Below are 17,800 nucleotides of genomic sequence, written 5' to 3' on the forward strand. Positions count from 1 at the left end.
AACGAAGTCAATGAGAACGCAGGATATGAAGGTTTGCACCCATTATTCTCAAACACAAAAGAAGCGCTCCGACCGAATCAATTTTTATCTTCATCCGATAGGACGAAGTGAATTCATTGGCGTTTCAATGGCGTTTCAATGCGTTAGGCCGAGTTTAGAATCCGTAGGCCGAGTTTGGCGTCAAGAAGCAGTGTTAGACTTTTGACAATATCTCAACGATTGGTTTCTCTTTATCAAACCCTACGGTACATACGGAAAGGTAAATAAATTTGGAAGCCATCAGTAATAATAACATTCCGTTTAGTGCTAAAATGCGCTAGATTAAGAAATACTAAGTGCGGGTTGTGCTTAATAGGCCGGAAATGGGGTAGTTAACCCTACCTAATTTTACGCGTGACGGAATCCATCTTTGACATAAAGGATGAGACGTAAACAAACATGTCGTGTAAAATTAAGTGCTCCAAGACTGAAAAGTTCGTTACTCGAAGAAAAGTACGTTTGATTGAACTGAATTTCACGTCTATTATGACATAATGTTATGTCAAAATTGACGCTCGTATATGTCAGTCGCAGAACACCTAAGTTTACATGATTTTTTCTAAGTGTGTGGCCATAAAGTTGAATCTGTCCAAGTCTTTCGTTCAGAGAGCCAAGGACCGGGAGGGACTGCATACGTACAAAGTGTAGAATGTTTCAAATCGTGACGAACGGCAAAATACGGTGGGAAAGTCACGATATCCGGAAGAAAGCATCAACGAGAAACCAGCTTGGCCGCAAGAAAGTGCCAGAAATTAATGACCAGAACTTCCAACTAATATCACGACGACCGATTAAAGTGCTGCCACTGCTGCCACTCAATCAACGATTGGCTGCAGCTCGTGCCACTGCTACTGCTGCGGTGGCCACCACAGCTCAAGTTCAAACTGCCAGAGTCCCTGCAAACTCAGCTCAAGAGACGACTGCTGCTCCACAGCCGCAGGATCTCCCCACAGCCCCTGGGCTAATCTGGCGTCAGCATAGACCGCCCCTACCGCAGTCAGAAATCAACGATGGTTCGTGGTTCACCGCAGCGGAACTAATGATCATCTTCCTCAAGATGCACGACATTGCCAACACCATCAAGAACAAATCCGACAAGCTCCAAGATGTGGCTACCTTCATGCTCAGTTATTAACCGTGAACTCATCAAAATCGCAAACTGGGACGCTTGCTCGCTCAAGAGCAAAATTATCGAGTTCGGTAACTTCCTCATCGACATCGCCATCATCACCGAAATTCACCTGAAACCGGAGATGAACGTTTTTCTTCCTGGATTCCGGCTCGTGAGGTTGGACCGGTGTGGTGGAGTGGCCATCGCTACAAGGAACAACATCTGCTGCCGGCTGCTACCCAGTTTTCAGCTGAAAATGATTGAAGCATTGGGAGTGGAAGTCTCCACACCTGTCGGCCCCGTCACCATCATTGCAGCCTATTGCCCGAAACAAGCCATCGCCAGGGATGAATCCGTGGCAGACCTGCGGAGGGATATTATCAAGATAACACGATGCCGCGGAAAGTTCATCATCGCTGGCGACCTGAATGCCAAACATCAAGCTTGGGGCAACCATAGGCAGAATCAGAACGGCACCATTCTAAATGACGACCTGCAAGTGGCCCAGTACACCATCCTGGCGCCGGACGCTCCCACCCGGCTGAGCTGGTTCGGCGTACGCTCCATCATCGATATCTTTGTCAGCAACATGGAAAACATCTCCCAACCGGTAGCCCACCAAAACTTAAGCTCGGACCACTTTCCGGTGGTGGCCGAGGTGGGCTCCTCCGTTAATCGATTCCATGCTTCTCGTCGTAATTACCATCGGGTAAGCTGGGATCGGTTACAACAAGTCGTCGACGAAGCCATCGATTTCGGCGCCCTACTGGAGACGACTGATGACATCGATAGATCTCTGTGCGCCGTCGAGGAGGCGGTATCCCGAGCCCGCGAACAACACGTGCCAACTTCCAGACGGGCGAGTAATTCTCTGAACCTTGATCAGAATACTAAAAGCCTAATCAGACTCCGTAGCGTCATGCGTAGGCAGTACCAGAGAACTGGACTGCCTACCTTGAAGACGCATTCCAACCGTCTAACCAAACTTATCAAAGCCAAAATGGTGGACCTCAGAAATGAGAATTTTTCCAATAACATCCGTTCCCTCCCAGATTGCGCAATACCGTTTTGGAAACTAACAAAGGTCCTCAAAACTAAACCGAGAGCTATTCCACCGCTGGTTCCACTGAGTTGTCCCGACGGTTCAGTGGTTCACCTGATAACACCTGAAGAGATTTCGTCAGCTCCCACAATCTCGGACAAAACATCACCAGCCCTCACGAAGCTAAGGTAGCTGAAAATGTAACTAATCTCCACCAGATTCCTAACGTCTTTCCCGAGGAATCCGAGATCACAGCTGACGAACTGTTGGCTTATATAAAAACTTCCAAAAACATGAAGGCCCCAGGTTTCGACAACATCCTGAATCTGGAGCTCAAGCACTTGAGTTCCAGATTCTACAACCATCTGGCACTGATTTTCAATCAGTGCCTACGACTTGGCTACTGCAAAATCATACAAAATTATCTATCGGACAGGACTTTCCAGGTCTCTCTGAATGGCATCACTTTGGATGCCTTTGACATCGGTGCAGGTGTGCCCCAATAGAGTGATGCAAATTTTGAAATTTTCGCTCCACAATACTTAAACGATTCCAAATCGGATCCTGAGTAACCTCTCAAAATTTGAACCCATTTGGTGAGAAACTGAGATGGCACAAACCATTTGAGGTTTGTGTGGGAATTACTATGGTAAAACCAAGATTTTTGTTCATTTCAATCTAATAATTCACCATATCGGTCTGCTTCAAAAACTTTCAACTGTACTTGTAGAAAATTTTCCCAGCTACAACTTTTCTGAAGACCACTTTTTGATTAAATGCAAGGATCGAAAGTTATCAATGGTTCAATGCACTGATGTCTTATGATCATGCTCAATCAACTGCTCAGCAGGCAACATTGTTCTGGGGCGTTGAATAGGACACATAAAGCATGGCTACTATGTCACACTGCAAAATACAGTGTTGCCTACAGAGCAGCTGCTTGATCATGTCATAAGTTTACCAACCTCTTAAATAATTAATAACTTTTTCCTGTCTCGTTTTACATAGAAACGATTTTCAGCAAAGTTGTAGCTGAGAAAATTGTTTATAAGAATGGCTATCGAACTGTTTCGTAGCTCAATATGGAAAAAGACTAGAAGGCAATGAACAAAAAATTGAGATTTCCCATAGTAATTTACATGTAAACTTCAAATGGCTTGTGCGAAGTCTGTTTCTAACCAAATGAGTTGTAATTTTGGAAGGCTAATCAGGACCCGATTTGAAACCATTTAAGCACTGTTGAGCGAAAAAGTCAAATTTTGCATCAATTTTGCCCCAAGGTAGTATCCACATCCTGTTCAATCTATTCACCTCCGATATTTCGGCTTTCCCTGATGGTGGATCGTTGTCTCTGTTCGCAGACGACACATCCATCGTCTACAAGGGTAGGGTCATCGGAGCTCTGACTACCAAACTCCAGAGAGGCTTGGATGTCCTGTCTGAGTATTTCAACAGCTGGAAGATCCGTATCAACGTGGTGAAGACCCAGGTCATAATTTTTCCACACTCAAAATCTCCCAGACTTGTTCCGTCTGAGAATAACAAAATCTGCCTAAACGGCACAGTGGTGAAGTGGTCCAAAGAGGTAGTCTACGTCGGACTAACACTCGACAGCAAACTGATTTTCAGGGAGCATGTTGACAAAACAAAAACAAAATGCAACATCTTGATAAGGTCGTTATACCCGCTAATCAATAGGAGATCCACCCTATCCCTGAAAAACAAACTTGCTGTCTACAATCTGGGAGAGTTGCGCACATTCTCATCACCTCAAACTACAAAGGATCCAGAGCAAGATCCTGAGGATGATCCTCAACAATCCACCGCGTACTTGAAATTCTGAGGTCCACCACCAGGCTGGTCTTCAGACCTTGGCGTTACGGAGAACTGCTACCGCTGCATGCGATCCGATCAACAGATCATTAGGGATCTGGCACGTTAAGTTAGGCTAGGTTAGGTTAAGTAGGTAGAATATCAAATTTTCTAATTAAAATCAACAAATATGCATTCCTTAAAAGCAAAATGCAAACTCTTACAATGTAAAACTTAAATCAAACAGTAACTTGTTACAGACATAATCACTAAAGATGAAGAGCTTTCGGGCTAAATCAATTAAAATGTACAATAATTGTAAACCACAAGACAATAAATAAATAAACAAACATTTTAGTAGTCACAAAAAAAAAACTCGTTGACGGCATTCTTATGACGGACTGCGGAAAGAGCGGACGACCAGCAAAGGACCACCAGCAGAAGGGATAATGGCACTAGCGGACCAACAGAGGGAGCAGCAGATTTGTGGAACCGTGACTGAGGCTGGAAACTTTGGTCCGGTTCCTACATCGGACCACCAGCTGAGCGGCGGATTTGTGGACCCGTGACCTAGGCTGGAAACCTTGGTCCAGTCAATAGAGATTGGTGACGTTTAACGAACGCACACTAGCGGGTGCATCACCGTGTAAAGTTGTTTATTATTTTCCTCTGGCTAACCAACAAAATGTATGAAATTAGATCGGTCAAAATGAGTTTGACAGCGATTTGTTATGTATTTTCCTCGGATCTTCACAAAAACGCTCTCACATATCGCACCAATACAATCAGACGCTAAAATCTTTATTGGCATGGTATATAATGAGATGACCATAAAATTCTGAAAATTTTAATATACCGCATAACTTTCCTCAGGGGCCTCCGGAACCTGTTCCAGGGACATAGGGTGGCCATTAGACTGATTCAAAATTTGAAATTTTTGCTCCACAGTGCTCAAACGGTTCCAAACTAGGCCCTGATTAGCCTCCCAAAATTTGAACTCATTTAGTGAGAAACTGACTTGGCACAAACTATTTGAAGTTTATATGAGAACTACTATGGAGAAACCATAATTTCGGTTCATAGCTATCTCAAAACCAGGCATGTCTAAACCCAACACTACACTGCGTACTGCCTTTTTTACACACCACCAAGAGCATTGAGTTGTACGCTCCATACCAGTGATCGATAGAAAACACCAAAATCAGCAAACAAGGCACTGGTACCGGTGCCCGTGCATAGTTGTTTGCACCGGTGTATGGATCTTCGGCAAGCACCAAAGCCGAGTGTTTCTGACTTCGGGAAACACCGCAGCCGAGTGTTTTCGATTTCGGAAAACACGCTTGCTACTCGCAGGAATTTTCTTTGGGGGACTTATGAAAGATTATCTTGTTACACAAGGTAGCTTTTAAACGCGTCTAGAGCTGATAGACAAGTGATCGAAACACTGGTCTCATAATACCAATGTCCTTGGATCGATTCCGATATGTCACTGTCTAGTTTTTTCTGTCAACATTATTTTCAAAAGATAATCTATGAAATTCATTTTGATTTCTTTTTTGGCTAAAAAGCATTACGCAATCTTATGAATATTATGAACTCAAAGGATCATCTACAAGGATTATTAAAAATACGCAAATCACCCACTTCGCAAGAGCGTGTTTCTGTTGCCGTCCACCCACTGGTATTTCTTGGCTTTATGTTAACTAATTGAGCTGATTGTTTTCGCACGATTTGAGTCAATCTAATAATGATAACTTATATCCAACAACAACAAAACTGCTACCATGGCTGATATGGAGCTAGTAGAAGGTAGAATGCGATCCTTCTTGAGCGTGTTTTTATTTAGGGGTAAACAGCCCAAAATGCTCGATGCGATTTTTCATAGCATTCCCGTTTTTAATGCATAAATTGGACAAGTTACAGTGCTAGTTTAGTACTTTACCTAGCATTTGGGCAAAATTAAGAGTGGAATAGCTATGAAAAATCAAAACGGGCGTTTGGCCCGGGGTGCATTTCGGGCTGTTCTATCCTACATGAACGGTGAGTAGTTCTGTTCACCCACCGCTATTTGGGTGTTTACATCTGTGCTGGTATGCTGAACTAGTGAACTAAAGCTGTACTTATAAATAGTCAGCATAATGTAAACAGGACGTCAGCATCTACCAGCATGAGATTTCAGGAGCCTCTGAAATTCGTGCTAGTTAGTTGAGTTGGTTGAGCTAGTTAACCAGCATATAATATATTATTTATTATCTAATAGTGATCCAGCATATAATATATTACATATTATGTAAACGCCTAATATATCTCTACTATTATTCAATCAGTTGAGCTGTTTGGTTTGGTTGGAGATAAGTTATGATTATTATATTGACTCTAATCAAATTAAATCAATCAGCTAAATTATTTAATATAAAGCCAAGAAATACCAGTGGGTGGACGGCAACAGCAACACGCGCTTCCGAAGTGGGTGATTTGTGTATTCCTAATAATCCTGGTAGTTGATGCCTTGAGCTCATAAGCTTTATAATATTGCGTTATGCTTTTTAACCAAAAGAAATCGAAATGAATTTCATAGATTTACCTCATGAAAATAAAATAAGACTGGAAGGGACACAGACAGGAATCGAACCATCGACATTGGCATCATGGAAGTGTTGCTTTGACCACTTGTCTATCAGCTTTAGTCGAGGCAGTAGATGCTAAAGGCGTATAGGAGCTACGATAATCTTTTTGAAGTCACCCAAAGAAAATTCCTACGAGCAGCAAGCGTGTTTTCCGAAATCGAAAACACTCGGCTGTGGTGTTTCCCGAAGTCAGAAACACTCGGCTTTGGTGCTTGCCAAAGATCCATACACCGGTGCAAACAATTATGCACGGGGGGGGGGGCGACCCCGGCGTAGTGGTTAACATCCATACCTCTCACGCCAAAGTTACGAGTTCAAATCCTCACCCCCGGACAAGTCACGAATGACCCAAGTGTGTTAAAGTGACTATAATAAAAAAAAAAAAATTATGCACGGGCATCGGTACCGGTGCCTTGTTCGCTGCGTTTGGTGTTTTCTATCGAGCACTATTGGTGTTTATGGCGAGTAGTATAGAGGACAATAATCATGGCTACACGGCGAATGAGAACGACTCAAATTTGAGTTTAGTTCACTCATAATCGCCAAAAGTGCAGGAACTCAGCGATGAGTAAATTTGCCTCATGTTTTCCCAGGTTTTTCCAGGATTTTCCAGGGAAAAATTCCCGAATTTGAGAAAAGTAAAGATTGGATTCACTCAGTCTATTGGTACTACTCCGAGACTGAATAAAATTTTCGTCAATTTCCTCATTTTCCAGCAGACTTCATAGTACTTTGACTGACTATATGTTTTAGTATTACTTCAATGTGAAGTCAACGATTTACATAGTTGAAGATGCTTATTTCAAATAACAGACTGTAGTGGTAATTTTTATACGATAGATGGAGTAGATGAAAGCATAGAGTTGATAGTTCCGTTAGAGTACGGCAGTGTGAAGATTGCATATAGATATTAGAATAGCGAGCTAGGACAACTTTTAAGGAAGGTACAAATCGGTTTTTTCATCTATCTTTACCAAACTCCCCCTTTGGAGAGAGATGGTGAGGGGTGTCCCCCCCCCGCCACCACAGGTTTTCCACAGGAAACCATGAGACAAATTTTACTCATCGCTGAGTGCCTGCACTTTTGGCGATTATGAGTGAACTAAACTCAAATTTGAGTCGTTCTCATTCGCCGTGTACTATGTTACACTGCAGTTTACAGTGTTGTCCTCAATACAGTTGCTTAATCTTTCCATAAGATTATCAATCTGAAAAACAATTTTCTGCAAAGTTGTTAACAGTACAATATGGAAAAAGGCTAGAAGACAATGAACAAAAAGTTTGGTTTTCCCATAGTAATTTACATATAAACTTCAAATGGTTTGTGCCAGGTCAGTTTTTTATTAAATGAGTTTAAACTTTTGGAGGCTAATCAGGACCCGATTTGAAACCGTTTGAACACTGTGGAGCGAAAATTTCAAATTTTGCATCATCACTCTAGTCAATTAGCATGCACAGCAAAAAATTAATTTTGATATCACATCAAAGTGGATGGACTTCAATCGTGTCAAAAATATGGTGTAATATTACTAGCCAAAAAGGTCAAAATTATCATTAATACAGTGCATGAACTGACATTACGCTGCTTTAACTGCATTTGTTTATTTTTGTGACCATAAAAATTACATGAGATTTTCGACATGATTAAAGCAATTGAAGTGCATCCTCTTGGATGTAATATTAAAATTTATTTTTTGCTGTGTGGTGTCTAATGGCATTTTCATCAATTTCTGGTTCTGTCTATCGATCATTCTTACTGTTTTTATAAGATGTGTGTAAGACAAGGTACTATGATCTCATACACTCATAAAATAAATCACATAACCGGTCGAAAATATCCATGTGAATTTCACATGACTTTCATGTGATCTCATAATTGAAAATTGCACTTCCAAATCACATGAACCTTATGGTTACTCACACATACTGTTTTATGTTATGTTAATTCTGATGAACATCATTAATTTCGTTCTTTGAAAAATATTATTTGCATTCTCAATAGAAATTCAGTGTAGAATGCTTTGAATATTTTTGGAATCGATCAACTGGTTCCGGAGATATGGTCGAAATTTGTTCAGGTTTGTATAAATCGTGATACTAAAACCGACCTGAAATGAATAAAACCTATCATGTGACATGTAATCCAATGTCATGAGGATTAAAAAACCATTTCTTTGGTAGCAATTCAGTGTGCCCAGGATCACACTGGCCACATCTAGGCATATTCCGGGCAAGTGGCCATTTTCTGCCCAGGGTCAAAATCCAACATGCGATACCCTAAATCACAGGAGAATTCATTTATCACCTCATCTTTGTCGGAATTTCTATTAGAGAAGGGTCAGATATCAACATAGGTGGATTAATTAAGGTTAATAACTAATTACTTTGAAGTCTAATAAAAAAGTGGTCTTCAGCAAAGTTGTCTGATAAATTTTCACATAAGAACAAATAGCAAACTTAATTCCATGAGCCCTAAAAAAGAGAGAGAGAGAGAGAGACACGCGAAGCCAAATAAAATAACTGGCAACATGACGATATTTTTTCACACGAACTAGCAACCCTAAGCGTTGTCCACACCTTGCACGACTTACCGGCATTAGAATTTTAAGGTAATTCTGAAAATAGATCACAGTTAAGTGTGAGGTGAATTCCTTGTGAAATCAAAGGAGAATTTCAAGCTACTTCTGAGTAGAATTACATCCATCTTTGTTGGCTTCCGGCGTATTGTGAGTGCCACGAAGTGAGGGTTCGATTCCCGCTCCAGCCGGTGCAAATATTAAATTGTATATATTAATTAATTGAATTGTTTAAGAGTTAGGATCCCTTCAAAGGAACTTTGTTGCACTGGGTACATCCTAACCTTGTTAATGATTGTTATTTTGCATCACACACCTTTAAAATTAGTAATGTTATATTTATATGTCTATATGTTTTCTTTTGTAACGTTAAAAAAAATATTATCGAGGAGTCCACTACCAGGGGGCTCTCAGTGTGAGCTCTTTGGTGTGGGGGTGTGTTGGCGGGCCTCATAAAAAAAAAAAAAAAATTTTTTTTGGCAACCTGAAAATTCCCCTACTGGTCTAATGGGTGTGGTGTGTTGTCCGTTGTCTAGCGTTAACTATTCAGTCTGTGCAACCTCTGGTTGAAGACGGTGTCAATTGTCTTGTCAACTCTGATGACAATTGCATAGAGATTTTGTCAATAAAGGAAATACAATCCGGAAGAGTAATCATAGAAAATTCTTATGATGAAACTTAAGGAGTATGCTGATACGAATCGTGAGAATAATTTCAAAGGAATTCTGTCTAATGTTTCTATGGAGATTAATTTTAAATTTAATTTTAATTGCCTACTGGCCTGCTGAGTGTTGTGTGTTGTATGATGTCAAGAATTAAGCTGTAAATCTGATCAACCTCAGAGTAATATTAGACTTATTTAGAACTAATAAAATCTTTAAATTCTGGTACTGCATCAAAAAGTAAGGACTACATCGACTATTAGTTCGAAAAATTCATCTTATCAAATTTCCTTGATTCTTTGCTTCTTATTCGTTTTAAAAAAGTTGCAGTTAAAAAAACAATTCTAATAATATTTTTTGCTGTTTTTACCCATTTAACTCAATTTTTGAAATGCTGTGTAATAGAGATTTGAACTTTTTGGGCACACCGTATCAATACTTTTCAATTTTTGGATGATTTTAGCAATGCTTACATGTTATTTGCTTGATATAATTTATTTAAACATGTAATTTATAGCCATTCTTGTACTCTAAATAAATTCCAGATGATCATACTGACCTATTTTTACACACACACATCACTTTGATTTCAATAGCATTATGTTAAAAAGAGGATTTTCTGGAGCATTCCAGATTTTTCCTGATTTTATATTTTACCTGGTCCAGTTTTTTTTTGAAAACGACCTGACAACGCTGCTTACCGCTTTCGTTGTGTATTGTTGTTATTGGTAAGAATTGAAGTTTTAGGTCAAACGCTACTGATGATATGTCAACGATGACGCTAGTTTATTTTCATATGTTCTAATTAATCTCTTTACAATACACTAAGCTATAGTGCTAATCCTATTCAAGATGGTTTTATTTTATTAAAATATTGTCGTATTAATTTGTAGTTACGTTCCACATTTCATTCAGGCTCTTTGGAACTACATGTGTTGACATATGAAACGCACCTTTTAAAGTGAATGTCCAGTGTCATCAGTTACTAACACATGAAATCTGCCTTGACCAACCTGTCAGAACGCACTCTAACCCTCACTAACCAAAGGGCAGGGACGATATGCATTTTCTTCTTCTTCTTGTTCGCATTTCAAGCTTATTGCATAGATATCGCATTTCAGCTTATTACGTGCTCTCAACTTAGTGTAGATGCACTTCCACAGCTATTAATGAGAGCTTTCGATGCCTTTACCATTTTTTTTATTGGTTTATTTGTGTGACAAGTCTAATCATCAAGTCGAGACCAACCCGAAGAATTCCAACCCGAAAAATTCATAGAAAAATGTTTTTTTCAAATATTAAAACGATGGAATGCTCCTTAAACCTTGAACAAATGCGGCTTCAACACACTTCTAAAATGCTCCTCATGATCGGATAATATAATCCGGATCCATATCTCTCCAGGCGCGGGTCAATGTTTGTCTGAGCCTTGCTTTACTGGAGTAGCGTTTGGCACAGGCCTTACCCTTCATGACGCGCTGAATAATCTAAGGGGTTAAGATCGGGGCTAGATGGCGGCCACATATCTTTCGGCCAGAACGACAGATGTTCCTTCAGCCAATTCTGCGTGCGGTTCGAGGTGGTGCCCCGTCTAACTGAAAGACCATATTCAGCTCCGGTACATATTGCTCTGTAATCCACGGAAGTACATACTTACTAAGAATGCCGATATACACCTTTGTATTCACTTTATCCCTTTCAGGATTGGTGCATACATTATCACGCATACGGTACTGTCCTACCCGTGTTTTTATAGTTAGAGGAAAGGAGTGTCAGGCAACCGTCTAGAATAAGCTTTTAAAAGAAGATTGTGAAGAGCAAGCTTCTAAAAGAAGCTTCCAAAGAAGATTATAAAAAAACACAATTGTAAAGAACCTTCCTCTGGAAGCTCATTCTAGACGCTTGCCCGTCGCTTCACTCCTCTGACTAAGGCTCTGAACCATTTGGTGGATTATTTTAACTTTTGGTTAAAATTTGACAGATGGAAAGTTATCGATTAACCCTGCTATCCGAGCATGGTTATTTCTGACAGACAAGAAGTTAATTTTTGACAACCGTGGCTCGAAAACCGGTCGAGCGACAGCACAGGGATTTTCGAACATAGAAAATAACTTCGAAATGTCACTTTTAACCACGAGTTAAATTTAACTCGGCAAATGGTTCAAAGCCTAAGGCTCTGAACCATTTGATGGATTTTTAACTTTTGGTTAAAATTTGACAGATGGAAATGTTATCGATTAACCATGCTATCCGAGCGTGGTTATTTCTGACAGACAAGAAGTTAAATTTTGACAACTGTGGCTGAGTTCTCTTCGAAAACCAGTCGATCGACAGCACAGGGATTTTCGAACATACAGAATAACTTTCGAAATGTCAATTTTAACCACGAGTTAAATTTAACTCGGCAAATGGTTCACAGCCTAAAAAGACACGGGACGCAGTAATTGAGCATTCTTCCAAGGTTTAAGAAACATTTAATCGTTTTATGTTACGTTTCCATACTTGCCTAATAAATATTTAGTTAATTTACGAATCGGAAAGTCGTCCAAAGAAATATGTTTGTCCTTCATGAATGGTTGGCGGATATCGCCACCAGCTGAGTTCGGTGCTGCTTATAAAATTTTCATTACTCTCATTACAGAAAATCGAACGGCGATACGCAGATACTTCGGTTGTTGTCTACTACGAAAATTTGGGCTCAAACAGCGAGTGCTTCCGTGTAACTGCTGTTCGTCGGTTCAAAATTGCATTACATTTGCCATCGTACATCACTGTGTACGATTACTATCATAGAGGTAAATTGACGGAACAGTTGCGTATCAATACAGAAGAAGACTCACTATTATTTTTTTTTTCTCTTGTGTATCTTTTTTTCAGATCGTTTTGCGATTCAGAAGTACGATGGAAAGGTACTGCAGCTGTGTGACATTTGCGAAGACGAAGACTGTGAGACATTGTCATGCGGATCGACACCCTAGAATATGATGCGAAATAAAATGTTAAGAAATGAAGTCATGTAATTTCTTTCACGTTAAAAGATTAAATCCATGATGATCCCTAGCTTGTACATGAAGATTTCATTTTTTCAATCTCAGTTTGCATAGCAGAAAAATATACATAATATCTTCTGCGTGTGTTCCTTGTGTGAAGTATTCCTAAATATACCAAGGTAGATTCAATGTCATCCGATGGTTGAACACTCTACGTAGTAACAGTTGGGGTACGCCCTGCTCAGCATTAATGAGACCCCCTCTACACTGCCTCACGGGCACTTTACAAATAAGGAAGACCGATTTTGAGATGTTTTAAATTTGTGTGAACCGTAGTCACTTTTCTACCCCCCCCCCTTACTTAAGTGTCTACGTAGTTTAGGAGCTTCAGTAAAGTGGGAGTGTTTAAGACACAACAACAAACTCCCACTTTATTCAGTGTTTAAACAACAGGTCTCCTTCCAACGATACGATCCACAACTCAAATAACGCAATTCGCAATACGCACTAAGCTTCCTTACAGGATGGTTTGTTAAGAAGGACCCATCAATCTCACTGAAACTGTTTGAGTAGAATTCACACTATCACCATCAAATCCGCTGCGTCCTACTACTTCGTAGCAGTAAAATTATGTTTATTTCTGTTGATTATGGTAGTACATTGATTTATCATTTTAATTGATTAGCCTACTTGGCTCTTCATCTTTGTTTAATTTGATATTCTAATTTAATATTTGCGTGTTTCAACTAGTTTACAGAATATCCCTTTGTGGATGTGTTTTATTTGAATTGAAAAAAGTGATAACCTACCTAACTACGAGTATAACTTAACCTAACGTGCTAGATCACGTATGATCTGATGATTTGATCTCAGACAGGTGTCTCTGAACCTTTCCAGGATGAATAATCTCCTTTCTTCTAATGTTTGAATTCCAGCCAGGAAGTGGATCTCAGAATTTCTAGTCCGCGGGGGACTGTTTAGGACCACCCTAAGTATCTTGTTCTGGATCCTTTGGAGTTTAAGGTGATGGCATTTTGCGCAACTCTCCCAGATTGGCATACCGTACTCGATTACAGGAAGGATGATTTGTTTGTAGACAGCAAGCTTATTTTTCAGGGACAGGGTTTACTTCGTGTTGATAAGTGGATACAACGATCTTATCAAGATGTTGCACTTGGTTTTTGTTTTGTCAACGTGCTCCCTGAAAAGAAGCTTGCTGTCTAGTGTTAGCCCGAGGTACACGACCTCTTTGGACCATTCCACCACTGTACCACCACTGAGCCGGTGATACAATGCTCCTTCGAATAGTTTTGATAACCCTGAGAGTAGGCTGATTGGTCGATAACTTGAAGGAAAGGACGGATTCTTCCCAGGTTTCCGGATGGGTATGACTTTAGCTGACTTCCAACACGAGGGGAAGTAGCCAAATCTGAGGCACTGATTAAAAATCGATGCCTGATGGTTGTAGAATCTGGAACTCAAGTGTTTGAGTCCAGATTCAGGATGTTGTCGAAACCTGGGGCCTTCATGTTTTTAGATGATTTGATATAGGCCAACAGTTCGTCAGCCGTAATCTCGGATTCATCTGGAAAAATGTTAGGAATCTGATGAAGATTGGTTGCATTTTCAGCAACCTCAGATTCATGAGGGCTAACGATGTTTTGTCCGAAATTATGGGAGCTGACGAAGTGTTGACCTATCGCCGCAGCCTTCTCTTCAGGAGTTATCAGATGAACCACTGGGTCGCCGGGACGATCCAGTGGGGTCAGTGAGGGAATGGGCCTAGGCTTGTTTTTAAGAATTTTTGTAAGTTTCCAGAAGGGACAATCTGGGAGAGAGCGGATCTTACTAGCAAAATCGTTATTTTTGAGATCCACCATCCTGGCCTGAATGATCTTTGTTAATCGATTACAATTGGTCTTCAAGTTAGGCAGGCCAGTACGCTGGTACTGCCTACGAATGGTGTTACGGAGTCTAATGAGATCTTTGGTAGGGCTGTCAAGGTTCAGAGTGTTACTCACCTGTCTGGATACTGGCACGTGTTGTTCCCTGGCCCGGGAAATCGCCTCCTCGATGGTTTGTAGACACCGGTCAACATCTTCCGACGTCCCCGGTTGGACATCGTAGTCGATGGTTGTGTCGACGCAGTGTTGATATTGCCCCCAGTTGACTCGATGGTAGTTGCGCCGGGAAGCTTCGAATCGGTTTACCGAGGATCCAACTTCGGCCATCACCGGGTAGTGGTCCGAGCTCAGCTCCTGGAATGCCACAGGTTGCGAGACGTTGTGTCCCATGTTGCTTACGAAGATGTCGATGGTCGCATGGACCCCAGACCGACTCAACCGATTGGGAGAGTCCGGGGCCAAGATGGTATAGTGGCCCTCTTGCAGGTCTTCATTGAGGATGATGCCGTTTCTATTGCTCCGACCGTTGCCCCAAGCTTGATGTTTTGCGTTCAGATCGCCAGCGATGATAAAGTTCCCGCTCCTCCGGGTGAGTTTGATGATGTCTTTGCGGAGGGCCACTGACGACCCGTCCCTGATGTTGGTTTGCTTGGGGCAGTAGGCCGCGATGATGGTGATTGGGCCAAGTGATGTGCTCACCTCCACTCCGATGGCTTCAATTGTTTTCAGCTGGAAGTTTGGTAGCAGCCGGCAACTGATGTTCCGTCTTGCAGCGATGGCCACTCCTCCACCTCCAGAGCAGGTGCGATCAAGTCTGACGAGCCGGAAGTCGGGAAGGAATACGTTCAGTTCGGGCTTCAGATGCGTCTCGGTGATGATAGCAATGTCGACCTCCTTGGTGTTGAGGAAATCGAGTAGCTCACTATGCTTGTTCGTCAGTGAGCAAGCGTTCCAATTTGCAATTTTTATAGCTTCACGGTCCATACTTGGTGACGATTTACAAGGCAGCATGAAGCTGTTCAGATCGAGTCTTGCAGGTACGCATGATGATGATGACCTCGGCCACGAGCGTCACAAGTTCCTCCGAGGTGAACGGAGAATCGTCGACAGATTCACCTGAGACAGCACCAGCGTATGATAAACCAGGGGCGGTGGATGAACCTGGAATTGGCTGGGCCGCAGCAACAGCGAGACGATGCTGAACTGTCCGACTGTTGGGAATCATTTGGATACTCGCGGGATTGGCTTGTTGGTTGTTGAGCGGAAGCGGGGCTAGGTTCGGAACATGTCGACGGGGCTGGAGAGCTGGGTACTGGACTTCCGTTAGTACAGGAGGTGAACGATGATTACGAAGGCGACCGAGCTGGTTGTTGATTGTGGCCTTCCGACGGATATTAATGAACTCCACTCGCTTGGAACATCCGCGATTGGAGGCTTGGTGGTTTCCACCGCAGTTGACACACGTTGGCTCGATGTCATCGACTTGCTCACAGGACGCAGTTGAGTGAGTTCCAGCACACTTGCCGCAGTTTGTCTTCATGTGGCAGTTTTTGGTGCCATGGCCATATGAGAGGCAGTTCATACACTGCGTTACATGACGATGTTGGGGTTTGTAATGCTCCCAACTGATGATGACCTGAAACAGGTCCCAGATTTTGGATCTCAGAGCCGCAAGACTGATGGATCCCTTCGTGAAATGCACCAGGAACAACTGATCACGGAAGCTGGTGTTTTGGTTGGGACGCCTGTTCATCTGGAACACGGCCTCAGGTTGGAGCCCAAGCCGCTCCAGCTCGGACTTCACCGCAGCAGCCTCGAACGACGGTAATCCACGCAAAACCACCTCCAGTGGCTTGCTCGATGGCAGATCATGCGTAAAGAAGTCCACGTTGTTGTTCTTCAGGAAACTTCTTATTTGTTTGTACTCCTCCAGGCTGGAGCACATGATTTTGGTACCGATGCTGCAAAGCTTGAAGCGAGGCAGCAGCTTGTGTTTTGCCAGTTCGGCACCCAGCTTGGCAACATTCTTCATCGGCGTGAAAAGCGGGGGAATCCGCTCTCGTCTTGCAATGGGAACGGCGTCACCATCGCCATTTTCTTCCGGGAGTACTGCATACTGGTTGGCTTGCAGTACTCGTTTTCCGGCGTCATCCTGCGACGCGCTTGGCTTGATTAGCACAGGGTTACTTCCACTCACTTGCTATAAAAAATTGTTTTTCAGAATTATGAAATCAATAGATGTTATAATGATAATTAGTACTTGTAAGCTACAAGAAAAGGTTGTTAAGTATGTGTTTGACACATAAAACCTGTCAATATTGCTTTCAGTGCGTCGCAATCGGCGATTTTATGATTCGTGAGCGCTCACTCTGAGTGAACGCTCACGAATCATACGATCGCTGATTGTGACGCTATGCAAGCGAAATTGACAGGTTTTATGAGTCAAACACAAACATTAACACCCTCTTCTTGTTACTACAAGTACAACAAATTGTTACATCATCTAATAATTTCATAATCCAGAAAAACACATTTTTATAGCAAATGAGTGGAAGCAACCCTGGATTAGCACCTTCTTTGAAGGGCCCGCTGCTGGCTCATTGGCACGTTTACGCACCATTTGTTTCGTGTTTGCAAGTTCAAGTAAACTTGCCAGAACGCGAGAAGGTGGTGACACTTCCATGGCGCAACGCGACAGCACAAAACGAAACAAAATCGAATCGAGAACTCGAGCGAAAATACGGACTGAACAGCTCGACAGTCGAGCAAAGAATCGTCCTACTACTTCTGCATCTGATCAGTAGTTATACCGCAAAGGCAAGGGTACAGAATGCGCTATAAATAATCAATAATAAAAAATAAAAATACAATATGTATTATGTTTTTTTCAAAGCTCTAATATTCGTTGGCTTTGTAATGTTGCCATCTAATTGAGCTGCTGTTCCTCGGAATTAATGTACAATTATAGTAAAAGTTGGTTTTTGACAGGGAGTAAGCTAATGGGAATTACGTCTTTCAGTAACATATTGGGCGTGCA

At 41.8% G+C, this 17,800-nt stretch overlaps 1 protein-coding gene across 2 annotated transcripts in view; it reads left to right on the plus strand.

The window, feature by feature from the left end:
* LOC135710228 (thioester-containing protein 1 allele S3-like) overlaps positions 1–13,411 on the plus strand; it is a 47,707-nt gene extending 34,296 nt beyond the window's left edge. For both annotated transcript variants that reach the window (XM_065232755.1, XM_065232747.1), the window contains exons 13-14: positions 12,511–12,664; positions 12,747–13,411. In XM_065232755.1, coding sequence (XP_065088827.1) covers positions 12,511–12,664; positions 12,747–12,847 — 255 coding nt within the window. In that variant the 3' untranslated portion in view covers positions 12,848–13,411. The remainder of the gene's footprint in view (positions 1–12,510; positions 12,665–12,746) is intronic.
* Positions 13,412–17,800: the final 4,389 nt, after the last annotated feature.

This window comes from Ochlerotatus camptorhynchus, unplaced genomic scaffold, assembly GCF_037179485.1.
Source record: "Ochlerotatus camptorhynchus isolate MF236.1 unplaced genomic scaffold, CSIRO-AGI_Acam_v1.1 ptg000036l, whole genome shotgun sequence".
In the NCBI taxonomy this organism is placed as follows: Eukaryota; Metazoa; Arthropoda; class Insecta; order Diptera; family Culicidae; genus Ochlerotatus; species Ochlerotatus camptorhynchus.